Source organism: Gopherus flavomarginatus, chromosome 2 (genome assembly GCF_025201925.1).
Source record: "Gopherus flavomarginatus isolate rGopFla2 chromosome 2, rGopFla2.mat.asm, whole genome shotgun sequence".
Lineage (NCBI taxonomy): Eukaryota > Metazoa > Chordata > Testudines > Testudinidae > Gopherus > Gopherus flavomarginatus.
Genome location: NC_066618.1, coordinates 120,490,385 through 120,507,045, shown reverse-complemented (window position 1 = coordinate 120,507,045; position 16,661 = coordinate 120,490,385). Strand labels below are relative to the sequence as shown.

General features: G+C 43.5%; 1 protein-coding gene across 3 annotated transcripts in view; it reads right to left on the bottom strand.

Annotated features, from left to right (window-relative positions):
• LOC127043896 (dynein axonemal heavy chain 5-like) overlaps positions 1-16,661 on the bottom strand; it is a 644,537-nt gene that overhangs the window by 296,087 nt on the left and 331,789 nt on the right. For all 3 annotated transcript variants that reach the window (XM_050938120.1, XM_050938119.1, XM_050938121.1), the window contains 4 exons: positions 16,487-16,561; positions 15,591-15,680; positions 13,033-13,104; positions 3,945-4,046 (listed from right to left, as the gene is read on the bottom strand). In XM_050938120.1, the coding sequence (XP_050794077.1) occupies positions 3,945-4,046; positions 13,033-13,104; positions 15,591-15,680; positions 16,487-16,561 (339 nt within the window). The remainder of the gene's footprint in view (positions 1-3,944; positions 4,047-13,032; positions 13,105-15,590; positions 15,681-16,486; positions 16,562-16,661) is intronic.

Here is a 16,661-nt window from a genome sequence, read left to right as displayed (position 1 = left end):
TGGGGCTTTCCCCACATAGACCTGTTTGCATCCAGAATGAACAGGAAATGCCAGGTGTTCTGCTCCCTACAGGGTCGCTCCCTGGGCTCCCTGTCGGACGCGTTCCTGATTCCGTGGACGGGCCGCCTCTGTTACGCCTTTCCACCGTTCCCTCTTGTCCATCGAGTCCTGCTCAAGCTCCGAAGGGACAGAGCCCGCCTTATCCTGATCGCTCCGGCTTGGCCGAGGCAGCACTGGTATACCATGCTGCTTGACCTGTCCCTGGCAGACCCAATTCCCCTGCCGTTCTGGCCGGACCTGATCACACAAGACTTCGGCAGGATGCACCATCCGGACCTGCAGTCCCTTCATCTGACTGCATGGCTCCTGTCTGGTTAAACCAGTCGGAGTTGCGCTGTTCCGCCGCAGTACAGCAGGTGTTGCTGGGGAGCAGGAAGCCCTCCACGCGCTCGACATACCTCGCAAAATCGAAGCGCTTCTTCCACTGGTGTAACCAGCACGGCCATTCTCCGCATTCTGCATTAGTCCCCACTATCCTGGACTATGTGTGGTCTCTCAAACAGCAGGGGTTGGTGATCTCCTCTCTGCGAGTACATCTTGCGGCTATATCCACCTTGCATCCGGGGGAAGCTGGCAGTTCCATTTTTTCCCACCCTATAGTTTCCAGATTCCTCAAGGGCTTGGAGCGACTATACCCACAGGTCAAACGGCCTACTCCAGCCTGGGACCTGAACCTCGTCTTAACCAGGCTCATGGGGCCCCCTTTCGAGCCTTTGGCCACATGCTCACTGCTGTACCTGTCCTGGAAAACAGCTTTCCTAGTCGCTATCACCTCGGCTAGATGAGTCTCAGAGCTTCGTGCACTGACTGTGGATCCTCCACATACTGTGTTCCATAAGGACAAGGTACAGCTGCGACCGCACCCGGCATTCCTCCCTGAGGACGTCTCCGCCTTTCACGTTAACCAGGACATCTTCCTGCCAGTCTTTTGTCCAAAGCCGCATTCATCGCGACGAGAACAACAGCTCCATACTTTGGATGTCCGAAGGGCTCTAGCCTTCTACATCGAGAGGACCAAGCCCTTCCGGCGCTCACCTCAGCTATTCGTGGTGGTGGCGGAACGTATGAAGGGCATGGCAATCTCCTCCCAGCGTATTGCATCTTGGGTTACATAGGGCTTGCTATGACTTGGCTCATGCTCAGTCGGGCCATCTCACTGCCCACTCTGCTCAGGCTCAAGCCTCATCTGCCGCGTTCTTGGCCCATGTTCCCATACAGGACATCTGCCGCGCGGCCACCTGGTCTTCCATCCATACGTTTGCATCGCACTACGCATTGGTCCAACAGTCTAGAGACGATGCCGCCTGCGGCTCAGCGGTCTTACATTCTGCAACGTCTCGCTCCGACCCCACCGCCTAGGTAAGGCTTGGGAATCACCTAATTGGAATGGATATAAGCAAGCAAGCACTCGAAGAAGAAAAGACGGTTACTCACCTTTGTAACTGTTTTTCTTCGAGATGTGTTGCTCATATCCATTCCACACCCACCCTCCTTCCCCACTGTCGGAGTAGCCAGCAAGAAGGAACTAAGGAGCGGATGGGCCGGCAGGGGTATATATCAGGCGTCATACCGGCGCCACTCCAGGGGGCGACCTGCCGGCCCACCGAGTGTTGCTAGGGTAAAAAGTCTCCGAAGAATGTGCACGCGGCGCGCACACACCTAATTGGAATGGATATGAGCAACACATCTCGAAGAACAACAGTTACAAAGGTGAGTAACCATCTTTTCTTAAACCTTGGGTCAAGTGCTGTAGCTATCTTTAGAAATCTCACATTAGTACCTTCTTTGTGTTTTGTCAAATCTGCAGTGAAAGTGTTCTTAAAATGAACAACATGCTGAGTCATCATCCAAAATATATGGCAGAATGTGGGTAAAATAGAGCCAGAGACATACAATTCTCCCGCAAGGAGTTCAGTCACAATTTTAATTAACACTTTTTTTTTAATGAGCCTCATCGTCATGGAAGCACGTCCTCTGGAATGGTGGCTGAAGCATGAAGGGGCATATGAATGTTTAGCAAATCTGGCACGTAAATATCTTGTAATGTTGGCTACAAAAGTGCATTGCAAATGTCTGTTCTCATTTTCAGGTGACATTGTAAATAGGAAGAGGGCAGCATTATCTTCTATAAATGTAACACACTTGTTTGTCTTAGCGACTGGCTGAACAAGTAGGACTGTGTGGACTTGTAGGCTCTAAAGATTTACGTTGTTTTGGTTTTGAGTGCAGTTATGTGACAACAACAAAAATCTACATTCGTTAGTTGCACTTTCATGATAAAGAGATTGCACTACAGTACTTGTATGAGGTGAACTGAAAAATACTGTCTTTTATCATTTTTACAGTGCAAATGTTTGTAAAAAAATAATATAAAGTGAGCACTGTACAGTTTGTATTCTGTGTTGTAAATGAAATAAATATATTTGAAAATGCAGAAAAACATCCAAAAATATTTAATAAAATTTCAATTAGTAGTCTATTGTTTAACAGTGTGATTAAAACTGCAATTAATCGCAATTAATTTTAATTAACTGTGATTAATTCACAGCTCTAGTAAAAATCTTATTTTTTACATAATGACAGCTGACATTCTCATGTAATCTCTTGATTCCACCAGCTGAGGTTATAAGAAAAACACCAAATACTGTGAAAGTCACAATAAAATTATGAGACTTGGCAACACTGCATTTAGCAGCTCTGTGTAGTTATAGTGGTAGTCAAAATGGAGTTGTCTTGTATCAGAGTCAACTGTCTAACAAAGCATTATGGCAAGGACACAAAATTATAAGGAAAATGACATCTATGCTTCTGACTGCAACTGCTGTTGAAAGAAATTCGGCTGGCCCACGCTCAGAGCCTTGGCAGGTGAGACAAAAGGCTGCAGAGGAGACAAATGAGCACAAAGACCTCATGGTAATGAAATGTCGCTCTGAGTTCTCTCTCTCAAGGTGACTTGTTGGGTTTTCTTTTCAGCTTGACTCCAGAACAATGGCTCCCTTTGAAGAGAGGAAGTTGGATACTAATCTTTCTTCCTACTTCAGTATGAAAGAAAATCAAAAGAGCAGCATCTGGACCACGTACCACCAAATTACTTTGGAGGGGCTGGAGCTTTGGCAATCCCACTCGGCTATGTCCCTGCTGAAGATGGACACAATACTGCATTGTGATAAGGGCACATTGAGCTACAAGGACAAGGGAGGCAAGATAACAGGAGTATGCGTGGATGAGGCAAAAGGACAGAAGCAGCAGAGTGCAGGTGTGGCGAGGTGGCCAGAATGTCCACTTAATTGGCTCTAATGAAACCGGGGCTGGGGGGAGGGGGGAATCTCTCAGTTTCTACTAGAGACAAGGCCCAAGCTGCAAAATCTGAAGATATTCAGATGTTGGGTTTTAATTTGGTCCCATCTCTAGTTTCAACAGACCAAATCAGAACCCCTGTACAGCCCCACAAAACCAGGAAAATTCCAGTAGCCTGGGGCTTGCAGGGTGTGCTTAAGTGCTGAAGACCTTCTAACTGTACACATCTCTGGATTAAATAATGGGCCTGACTATGTTGCAACGAAGAGAAATTGATGCTTCTTTTTACTCGAGCTTACCCTAGCATCACACTCACTGTTAGGCTCTTACTTTATCATGCTTACCTTATTATGCTATTTTAAGTCATAGTATTTTTAAATATGAACAATGAATATGAAATATGAATATCTGACTCCCAGATAAAAATGGCAGGACCTGTGCATATCCTAATATAGACTTTTATATCATTCTCTGTTCCCTTTGACAGACACTTTTGTTTTAGTTCATCTGATTTACAACTGAGATAGAAACAGCTATTAAACATAACTCAAAATAAGTTTGTTAAGAAAAAGATACTGATAATTTACCTGCTGAGATTTAAGTGCTGGTACCATGACTTGGGCCAAGAAAATTTCCAGGCCCTGAAGGATATTTCCATTAGTACAATCAAACATTCCAAAATTCACCTCCTTCGGGGAGAAAAAATAGTTAGCAGAATGCATTTAAATGAAACTTCTGCAGTTTTGTGACCAACTGAGTGAACTTCAGGCACATTTAAGATGGATGTAAATAGACTACAACCTAAATTTTAGGAATGAGACATTTCTTACCTAATAATAGTCTGTTAGCAGCTTCTCTCATCATTCATCACTAACATGTTCATGATCTCCACTATGGAATTTGGAGGCAGTTCAGTGTTGTTGCTGGAGGCTCCAGGACTAAGACACACCCTTCACCTCAAGTCACCAGAAGAGTTTTTCCAAAGATAGAGATGCTCCAGCAACCAATTGTTAGCATTAAGACAATAACTTGATATAATATATTAAATAAACTTGTGATGGGGTATCTGCCCTACACTGGCAGAGAAGGGGTTAAAAGCAGCCTACAGAGGCTGTGCAGGGAACAGTGATACGGGAGAGTTAAGTCACGAAGAGGATGCTGCAGTATTTGAACTGAGGCGGGTTCGCAGGCAGTGACAAGGATGAGAGAGGCACCGCCAGGAAAGGGCACACTGGCTAGCAGTGCTAATCCCCGAGACAGCCAGCAGGAGGTGCCACAGTGGTGAGTGAAACCCATGATAAACCTTAAGAGAATTATATGTCTAAATCTTTCTGTACAGAAAAATATTCTTGTCATTTACCACACTGCTAGGATGGATTGAACTCAGAGAGAAGCTGCTGACAGAAATAAAATGATCAGGTAAGAAATTTCTCATTCTGGTGGATAGCTTTTCTCCTCATTCATCATTAATAGGAAGTAGCAGGCAGCGATTCAAAGAAGTAAAAGGGGAAAGATAAGCAGTGTTTTAATTATTATTATTATTATAGTAGAAATGCAGGCCGGAATGGACGTTCCCCCACATATAAAGCAAGATCTTTGTACACAAAGCAGTTATGCAGGAACCAACCTAGTAGCACCTTCCTACCAAAGGATGCCTCTCCAGAGAAATGGAGACTTATTTTGCAACTCTTTCTCAGGTGAGGCTTGTACACTTCTTCTCCAATGCCCAAAGGATTTCTGCAAATACTTTCCCCGATGCCTAGCATGTCAACTGATGCAGGATTGTAACATCTTGCATGAAGCTACTTTGAGGCCCTACGACCTTGACATTTTGGATGGAATGAGATGAACAGCAAACTAGCAATGCTCATTTATGTCACAGCCTATCAAATCAGCATCAAGGGTTAGAACAAAATGATGAGAGAACTACTTTGCAGGAATTGTGCAAAGAACTTACCATGGGCAGAATGCTTTAACCACCACCTTTTGCTCATGACAACAACAACATTGTTCTTGTATAGATACAGGAATTAATTCCAAAATCTGTTTTTGGAGGTAATGGGGACTAGAAAGGCTAGTCATAGGCTTGTCTAATCTGTCATTCTGATTAATCATGGCATTTATGATACTCAAATGAAGAGTCTAATGTGCCTACCCACAGATCACTGCTAGGGCTGATACCCATGTTTCTATGGTGCTCAGTTGCAGGAATCCAACCAACCATTCTGGAGAAACTCTAGCGTAGCTGAGATCACCAGAACTTTGCGACTATTATTGTATGTATAGTACAGCAGCATCTGGAGTCCAAGGCCCCATTTTGCCGAGCATTGCACAAGCAAAGAGGTAGTCCCTGTCCCAAAGAGCTTTCTGTTTTCCCTCACACCCGAAATGTAAATTTGAACAGATCAGTGAGTGAAATATCTCGGTCCTGTTTGGATACCAAACTGTATCTGAGGTTAATGGAGAATCCATGCCGAACTATACTTCTCTTCTGATGCCCAGGCTGTTAAGTGTAGATGTTCCTGGTCTCGATGAAGAAGTTCCTGCTTCAAGAGGTTTGGCCTTTTCTGAAGTTACAGTGTGGGATCCTTGGCTATTTAGCAAGTCCAAAGCGTCTTCTAGAGTTTTCTGTGTCCTTCATGTGAACTGTCTTGAAAGGCTGCAGATTCTTCTCTGCTCAGAAAACTATTTTCTGTGCCATAGAGAAGTCTGACCTCTGGTTACACTAAACGTTCATGTCTCAGTTAAAAGCCAACCTCTAACGGAAAGTAGGTGACTTCTCTTCTCTTGAGGGCATTGTAATTGCCCACTGCATGGTTTCTTGCACCTTCTACTGATGCAGCTGATACAGGCCACTGCCACAGTCAACATATTGGACTCGATGGCCAACTACTCCGATACCATATGAACACGACGGGAGAGGTGTTGTTGTTCATACATGCCACTGATAGAGATGTCAAAGTGAACCATCTAGTTCATTCTCTCAGATTTTGGAAATTTGTCTGCCAAGAATGCTCCCCACCCTAGGAAGCTTGTGTCCAGAGTGAGTATGAAAGGGTCTAGAGTAAAAATCGGGTTGCCTTTCAGTGTGTTTGTACTTACCTACCCACCAAGGGACATTTGGATGTGATCTGAGAATGACACCTAATTTTGCACTGCATCAAATACATAGTTCCATGTCTTCAGAAGGTATTTCTGCAAGCACATTTTGAAAGATCCACTCAGGAATGAAGCCAACGCAACACATGAGCAATCCTAGCCATTGGAAACAACTGGCTATGAATGACCACGGCCAGGAAATGACTGATACAATGAAGTTTTGGTTCTTTGCTAATCTCTACCATAGTGGTAAAATTATGGCCAGATCCTTGTCTGTTTTGACTCCTGTGAGCAACTCTCAGCTTTGGGATCAAAATCTCTTCTTGATTTTGAAGAAGTGGTAGCTACAAATCCTTTCCAGCAGCTGTCCAGTAATGAATGGGTCTGTTTCTCAGGACAGGCTACAGATTGGTAAATTGTCTATACATGGAGTATAAGTGTGTAAATTGTGACCTGTCCCTTGCTGTGATTACTACCACCTATTTCTCAAGACTGCAGGTGAGAGGATGGATAAGAAGGAAGAGTCTTGTACAGGAATTGTGAATTCTCATACACAAATGCTCTTTGTCTTTGTCGTGCTGACAATTTTTTTTTGTTTTGGAGGAAAATATATCCAGATTTCTTTGGAAACTTCTGCTCCTGATTTTTCCCTCTGCCAGGGGAAAAGTCCCTTCTTGGATACCATTGGAGTTGGTCGGACTGCTGTGCTGGCATTGATAACAAACACTGAAGTCTCTGTGCACTCTCAGTTACTAATTTCTCTACTGTTTCCCCAAATGGTTCCTCACCTGTACATTTGGATTCAAAAGGTATCTGTTTAGGATGACTGATTACTGTCCTGAGTATAACATGGCTTCTTTGTACCCATCAAGTTGGAAATCATTGCACATCACAAATCACATCAAAGATTTGATCAGGACAGAACCTAAGATGCCTCACTCCAAGCCAGGATCATAATGCTAGATGATGAGACACTTGTTTACACCAAGTGGGCTTTCCTTACTGAATATATGAAAAACCTTTGCTTTGCAAAGCTTTAACTGAAGTTCTGAAATTGCTGTGCAGTGTGGCATCAGTTTTATGGTCTACGGGCACTTTTGGAAGGAAGTCCCTTTCTGAGGGTGTGACTGTGTCTTTCACCTATAGAGCTACAGCTTCACCAGTGTTAGGCTCCCCAAACTTACAACATTTCTTTGGTTTTATATGACTTTTACTTTAAAATTTGGTTTTAATCAGATGGCCTCATTTGGATGTTATGATGGTTCTCAAGGAGGCATCTACGTGAAACTGTGTATTTAATAATACTTGAAAGGAAACATGTTTTATTAATATTAATGAGTTCCTTGCAGGACACTGGCATCCTGTCTTGTAAGAGTACAGCCAGTTGTGTGGAGGGGGTTGGTGGTGCAACTGTGGTACTTCCCCTGGCTTTTTACAGAGGAGAGGTAGTATGCTATTCAACGTGACCTCGAGACTGCTGAACCAAGGAAGAGTAATGGACCAAATACCGCGACTGGGGAAGTAGCTTGCTAGATATCTCTGGAAGCCTGAAAGGCTGCCTGCCTGCTCCCTCGGGCTGGCTAGCATGCAAGTAAATACTGCAGGAACAACCTAGTACTGCTCAGGGCTTTACTCAGTAAATCAGGATCATTTTGAACATAGGAAGGGATTTTTCATTTACCCCTCTATAATCCCATGATGGTGCACCTCTGTGGGAACAGAGTCCGCATGTGCCTCTGTTCTGGTCACACACCAGCTCAAATATGCCTTTTGCTTGTGGAGCCAGTCTGTGAAACAGATATGGGGTGGTCAGCAAGATAGAGACCTTTCCCTGCCTTTCAGGCTCAGCCCTTTTCCTTGGCAGAGCAAGGGTTTATGGCTGATCACAAGGCACAATCCCCATTCCACTGCTGCCTGAACCCGAGCCCTTGTCTGTGACAGAGAGAGTATCCTTGTGTTGAGAGCCAGCCAGGCACAGTTCCAATTATGCAGCAGTCTGAGGCAGGGCTGCACAAGAGGACCAGGCTTTTCTGCAAAGCCAGACATACTATGGGAGGCAAAGGACGGTGAGCCTGATTCAGCGCACTGTGAAAGCCCGTGTATAGGAGAAAAGCCCCAGAAAACACTCCTTCTGGAGGGAAGGCAAAGGAAAAGGGGTTTAACCCCTGATCTTCTCACATGTTCATTTAAGGATACAAATTGCTGCCTTGGGAAGGACACAATTGTTTTTCCTTTTTGTGACCGAAAGTCTATGCGGTTTGCAGCACTCATTCCTGAGTACCATTAGAATCTCCTGTCATAACATTTCTTCCCAGATCTGGACCTTAGCGTCCAAAATATGGGTGTTAGCATGAAAACCTCCAAGCTTAGTTACCAGCTTGGACCTGGTAATTGCTGCCACCAGCCAGGACTTATACAGTGCCTAGCTCACTGTGGTCTCCCCAAAACCTTCCCTGGGGGACCCCCAGACTCAGATGCCTTGAGTTTTACAACAAAGGGAAATAAACCCCTCCTCTTGTTTCCTTGTTACTTCCTCCCAGGCTCCACTCCCTGGACGACCCTAGGAGATTCCCTGCTTCCAGTCCTGGAAACACAAGTACCGAGAGATCTAATCTCTCTTCCCCCTCACCCAGAGGGTATGCAAAGTCAGGCTTAATAAATCTAACACAAAGAGATTTTTCCCCTGACTTCTTCCTCCCACCAATTCCCTGGTGAGCTGCAGACTCAATTCCCTGGAGTCCCCACTAAAGAAAAACTCCAACAGGTCTTAAAAAGAAAGCTTTATATAAAAAGAAAGAAAAAGGACATTAAAAATAGTCTCTGTAATAAGGTGACAATATACAGGCTCAATTGCTTAAGAAAAAAAGTGAATAAACAGCCTTATTCGAAAAGAATACAATTTAACACATTCCAGCAACTACACACATGTAAATACAAAAAACAATATAAACCTATTATCTTACTATCCTTGTACTTACAACTTGGAAACAGAAGAATAGAAAGATCACTCTCAGAGCCAAGAAAAGGAACTGACCAAGAACAAAGGACTCACACCCAAAACTTCCCTCCACCCAGATTTGAAAAAGTCTTGTTTCCTGATTGGTCCTCTGGTCAGGTGTTTCAGGTTACTGTTGTTACCCTTTTACAGGTAAAAGAACATTAACCCTTAGCTATCTGTTTATGACATCCCCCAATTCACAGTGAGAGGAAGAGGAGCAGTTTAGGAGCCCTGCTTCGTTCCTGAGTGAGTCAAGGACCCACTTCAGTATGTGGGGCGGAAACTTGGGTCCTTTCAGTGACATTTTCTCCCTCCAGCCAGGTCTGTTGCAGGACTACCCAGGAAGCTGCCTCCTAGTGTCCTCTTTGTCCTTATATTCCCTGACCAAAAGCTCAGAGGTTGCCAATCAGGCGTTTTCATGTTGGAGTCCCAGTTCCTCAGGGCAGGATGGGGACTTGACATTCCTGTCTGACTCTGCAATCCCCGAGTGGAGGCAGAGGAGTCCAGCAGGGAAGCACTGCAGTGCTGGATCCAGGTGGCTAAGACCATCACACTGGTCTTTACCCCACCCAGGGGAGGAGGCAGAGGAAGGGAGGAAGATTATAAATCACGACTGCATAAAAATGAATAACAATTAAAATAAAATAAAATAGTTGGGAAAAACTAAATCACCGACTTGCTCTACTGCCAAAGGCAGAAAATTTGGTAGCCACAGATGAAGGAATGGCATAGTCCTGCAGTCTCCAGAAGCAACACTCGACCACTCCTGAAGTCCATAGGTGGGGGGCACTAACCCATTAGTGATGAATGAGGAAAGAAGCTGTGCAACAGAATTCATCAGCTTTTACAAAAATAAATGTATCAAATAATTCGGAAGGGTATAAACTCAGACTCTCTCTTTTTTTATTTGCGTATGTTAAATTTGGCATGTTTGGATTCCCTTTATAAAGCTATTTCAGTGTTTCCTGAAAATGACAATCCCTCCAAATGTCTTGAAAGATTTTAATTGTGTTTTGCTGTATAGGGTAGGGATAAGCTTTGGATTATATCTTGCTTTTAGTTTTAGGGAATATCTATTTTAAAATGTTTTTAAAGGTGCATCTATTCAATTTGGGGTTTGCATAATTTGGCTGTGCAGTTGAAAAGGAACTTGCATTGACAGTGAGTAGAGGAAAGCAAGGCTTGCAGCCAACTGTTAGTAACAACTGTGTTTGTGTGTTACCAAGATTTGATCCTGCAAACCTGTAAAACACATGCATAGCTTTATTCACATTAGTAGGGTGACTACTCATGTGACTAAATGTAAACACATGTGTAAGTGTTTGAAAGATTGGGGCACAGATGTTTAATGCACCCAGATTCAAGATGAGGGGTAAATTAAACAAACAATCTAAAGTAAATAATCACACCATCTTGTTTTAAAAGAAAAAATAAATCAATTAATTTTAAATTGTCACAAAATACAAAAACAATTTAAAATTATTAAAGAAACAAAGCCACAATTTCACCTGTGTGCTAACTTAGGCCCTGGTTAAGCAAAATACTTAAGCATTTAAGCACAAAATTAAGTCCATTCCAATTCAGAAAAGCACTTAAAGTTAAGCAAATACTTAAGTTAAACACAAGTTTAATGATTTTTTTGACCGAGGGCCTTAGAGCCAGAAATGTGCTTTTGTTGAAATCGGGGTGGGGGGGGGTGGGGGAAGGGACACAATCCTGAGTTATGCTCAGCATCCTCAACTCCTTTTTCAAATTTCTGCTGAAAATGTCTCTCCCCCTCTTCTCTGTAATAGCGCTGTTATAAATATTTTATTAGATAAGCTGAAGGCAGTCTAAGACATTTGCTGGTATTCATGTATATTTCTTGGCTTTTAGAAAGACTAAGTTCACTAGCTTCAGTAGCTACATCCCGCAGAGCTCTCTTTATTCCTGCATTCTACTGATGTGTTCCCATTTGAGGTCCTTCTGACTCGTGGATAAAGGTTAAATGGGGCCTGGATACACCAAAACTTCATGTTCTCACATCATGGAACCGCCTTCTCAGACTCCACTGACTCATTTATCCTTGTCTCTCTCAAAACACCTGTTCCTCCCTAACCCAGACAGGTCTATCTCATTGTTTCCTCCAAGTGCATTCCACAATATTGACCTCCTCACCCACCAATAAACTCAGTGTCTCACTGACTCACTGCTATGTTGAGTCCACTTAGACCAGGGGTGGGCAAACTACAGCCCGCAGGCCACATGTGGTGCATCAGATCTTTTAATCCGGTCTTTGAGCTCCCACTGGGGAGCAGGGTCTGGGGCTTGGCCCCCTCCGGGTGTGCCATGGCTTCGCATGGCTCTCGGAAGCAGTGGCATGTCCCCTCTCTGGCTGCTACACATAAGGGCAGCCAGGGGGCTCGCACACTGCTCCCACCCCAAGAGCTGGCTCTGCAGCTCCCACTGGCTGGGAACCGCAGCCAGTGGGAGCTGCAGGGGTGGTGCCTGCACATGGGGCAGCAGCAGAGCCACCTAGTCACGCCTCCGTGCCTCCGTGGAGGAGCCGGAGGGGAGACATGCCAGTGCTTCCAGAAAATCCACCCAAAGCCTGCACCTGAGCCCCTTCCGCATCCTAACCCCCTGACCCAGCCCTGATCCCCCTCCTGCCTTCCAAACCCCTCAGTCCCAGCCCAGAGCACCCTCATACATCCCAAACCCCTCATCCCCAGCCCCACCCCAGAGTCTGCACCCCCAGCCAGAACCCTCACCCACTCAACCCCCCGTGCCCCAACCGCCTGCCTCAGCCCTGATCCCCCTCCCGCCCTCCGAACCCCTCGGTCCCAGCCCGGAGCACCCTCTTGCATCCCAAACCCCTCATCCCCAGTCCCACCTCAGAGCCTGCACCTCAACCTCCTGCCCCAGCCCGGAGCCCCCTCCTGCACCCTGAACTCCTCATTTCTGGCCTTACCCCAGAGCCCACACCCCAGCCAGAGCCCTCACCCCATCCCACACCCCAACCCCCAATTTCGTGAGCATTTCTGGCCCACCATACAATTTTTATACTCAAATGTGGCCCTCAGCCCAAAAAGTTTGCTCACACCAGCTTAGACGACTGGGCCTGAATCCCAAGTATCCTTCCTTAATCCTCTGATTATGCTTCTGGACTTACGCCTCAGCCCACAACCCTTATTCATGTGATCAGCCCCATTTACTTTATTTGGGTTACTTGCATGAATAAGAATTAGTCATATGAGTAAAGTCTACAGGTTTAAACATTTCTCTATTGAATTTTACATTTTCACTTCGGACAAGAAGGGAATTTTACTCATACAATGGGTTATTACATCTTTTCTGATGTTCATCATAAATCCTGTGAATAGCTGCCTGCATAATTATTCACATCAGAACACTGCTAGGCTGTAAATATTTTTCTAGATCATAAATGAACATCCTAACATATCCAAGTAGCCCTTTTCATGCAAATACTCTCTGCTGCTTTATCTAACTCCATTGAGACTAGTTGTGTGAGTAAAGGTTTGTAGGATCAAGTCCTAAATTTTAAGCAAGCTGTAAACATTATCTGATTTTTGCCTGACCTGAGAGATATTTGCTGTAGTTATTGCTTTATCTGTAGTCCTTAGAAAAAATGCACAAGTTCCTGTTAAGCCCTGTAAAAAAAGACAGATATAATACATACAAGTAAAAATAATATACTCAACAAATTGGAAAGAGACAAAAACTAAATTATAAAGAAAAATCAATTACTTGAAAATATTTAAGAAACTATTTACTGAGACTTCTGTACATTTCCAGGCGAATAACTGGTTCTCAAATATCAATCACTCAGCTTTGTTTCTCAGTTGGCATTAATTCATTGAGTATACTTGAGGAAATGTTCAATTTTCAAGCATTTCAAGTACCTTTATAGATTCATTGTATTTTTAGGCCAGAATGAACCATTTTGGAATATTCTTTCCTTCCATTTATTTAATTTTAAAAAATCCCTAAAAGTGTTTTTTTTTTCAATCCAAATACATTTTTAAATGTCTAACATCTGCTTTTTCCCTTCTGGTGGATTAGAACCAGTTTCTCAGACAACACTCAGCTAAATTACAAGTATCTACAGCTAAATGAGCTTACAAATAAAATGAAAATCTTTAAATCTGAATAAAATTCTGTGCTCCATGTTTCTCTTTATTATTTATTTATATTACGGTATCACTTAAGAACTGCAATCAAAGATGAGATCCCAACTGTGCTAGACACCATACAGATATATGCAATTAGAGATGGTCAAAATAAAGTGAACACACTGTCACTTTAAGTCCCCTTTCCAGCTTCCCCCCACATGGAAGTTTCACTCCTCCTGGTCCCAGCCCAGCCGGCCCCCGCTGGAGACCAAGTGGCGCAGGACCACAGGTAGGGAGGGACTCGGCTCCACTCCAGGCAGCAGGCGGGGGCACACTGCCAGTGACCAGCCCCGGACATGCCGCTCTGGGCTCCCCAGGGCTGGTACAGAGCTGAGCCCTCAGCTGGCTGGCTGAGGAGCGAAGGAGGGAGGGCCAGGTGAGTGGAGGCAGGGAGAAGCCCACCGGCCCAGTGCAGGGGAGGGGCTGGAGAAGAGAGGAGTCCGGCCACTGCCAGTCTGGGGAACCTCAAGCCCCTTGTGGCGCCCCCCCCCCCCGGCTATGGCGCCCTAAGGCCGGCTTTGTGGGCATGAAATCATCATCCATTAGGAAACTCCAACTAGTACAGAACATCTCAGTGCATCTCCTCAGCAACGCAGGCCATCACATCTGTCCTTAGCTCTGTACCCTGGCTTCCCATAGAACGTTAAGCAAAGTTCAAGGTCTCTGTTCTTACCTTGAAGGCACTCAATGGCCAGGGCACAGCATATCTAAAAGATTGCTAAAACTCCGGAACAAGGACCATGACTCGACTCCTTAGGCACAGCAAGACTTTCTGCAATAAGGTAAAACTCATCTGTGCAACAGACTGAGCTTTCATGGTTTTAGACTATGGAATGAACTCCCCCAAGAACTAAAGATCATCACAAACCTCACCACCGTGTGCTCCAAGTGCAAGACACTCTTTTTAACATGCCTTTTCTGAGGGCTTGTCTACTCAAACACTTAGTTTGCAACAAGCCGGGGTGTCACAATAGCCTGCTGCGCATTACGTGAACATGTGGACACTGCTGACAAAGTCACAGAGTTTACGGTCAGAGAGGACCATTAAATCTTCTAGTCTGACCTCTAGTCCGCCAACATCACCCGGCACCTGCAGACTAAACTCAACCGAAATGAGAGGCAAGTATTACAACCCACAAGAGATTAGACAATTATGAGCCACAGACAGAGAATAGGAGAGACACCCCGGCTTGTTGCTTCTGGAATGTTGCAACCAACCTCAGAGTGAGAACTCATTTTTCTCCCACATAAGATATAAATTAGAAGTGAGCTCCAGAGCTGTCGAATCTTGCCCCCTACCATCACAAGCAACCTCATCACACAACTGCATTTAAAAATTTGTCCAGCTGTCTATTAAAACTAATTCATTTGTTTACCCCCACAACTCCTATTCGGAGGTTGACCCCAAATGTCACTTAGTGCACTACTAGAAGATGCTCAGATATAACAGTGATGCGGGAGGTATTCCCTATATAGTATGGAATAGAATCAAAACTAAAAGTATTTTGTTGGAAGAAAATACATAATTTTTATCCTTTAAAATATACATTCTCAAAAAATATGTACATTTTAAAGAACAAAAATTTCTTTTTATTGTGGGATCTACCTCTAAACTAGAAATGGCTGAATAGTGAAAAATATAATTCATGAATTACAAGCACTTGTTTAAAAAAAACTTCCAACATTTACAATACTGTTAACAATGAATTATTTGACCAGCTTTCCTCCTGATAATGAGCTCTGAAATCTGTTAAACAACATTGCCTTTAAAGTCAGTTTTCCTGTAGAATTCTCATCTCAGTTTATAATCTGGTGGGAGAACTTGTAAGTATGGAGACATTGGTATATCTAACAATTATATAAAGCTATTTTAACTCTGCACAATATTTAGCACTTACCAGTATACCGTATTATCCATCCTAAAAGCATTCACAAATTTAATCTAAGGAATAAATGGATCATACCTCGGTAGAGCCCGTTGTAATAAATAACTTCTTCTGCAAAAGTGAACTTGGGGAAGACCCATCTGTCCTCAAAGGAACATTTGACTTTTGCTGCCAATTAAATTATAAATAAGAGGTTACTAAAATAAAAATTCCATGGAAACTATTATTCATTATGTAATTCATCCTAATTAAATGTATGAACTATAACTATAGTTTATTCTGAATCACAGATGAATCCATAGCTCTAGACATAATTCTTGGCTCCGTTTTATCTGAGTAACAAGTGCACAATCATAGCCTCCTGCAATTGGTTTAAAAGTTCCCCTCTCACAGAAAAACTCAGAGAGGGAAGGGAAAAAAAGTCAGAAAACTTAGTCTGCAATGTTTCATAGGCAAACCTCCTTCATGAGAGCAGGTTGTTCAAAGCCACATGGAAGGAGCAGAGAGCCCGTCCCTGATCTTGAATCAGTGCTTTCCTGTCACTAGAGCTGGGCATGGTTCAGACCAGAAGGGAAGAATTAAATAGTTGGTCCAATTCTCCTGTTTTCACAATTAGTTCCTCTAGTTTTTGAGTGCCTTATCATAGTGAACAGTTTGCCTAAGTGAACAGTCAATCCCTTTTTAAATCTTGATAACTTCCTCTTTTGGCCATTTCTGAGTCTTCTGTTTTCTACTGAGATTAAGAATAGTACCATACCATACCAAGAGGGCCTGCTCCTGTTCCCACTGAAGTCAATGGGGATTTTGCCAGTGACTTCAGAGGGAGCAGAATTAGATCTATGGTTTGTAAATACAAATGTATATAAGAGAATGCTCTTTAAGATTTTCTGAGCTTTCTAATAAATATGCAATTGCCTTTCAAAAATGTTTTAATCTAACTTTGCTATTTGAAAACAGTAATGCTAGAAACATACCTGCCATGAATCTTGGTAAAAGAAAAGTAACTTTTTAAGTCTGTTCTCTGCAAAGAATTCTCCTACAAGCTGAAACTAAAACAAAATTACAGTGCTAGTTAATTATAAAATATTCTGAGAAAAATCTGATGTATGGCAATTTAGGAAACATTTCATAGATACAAAATAAATATTA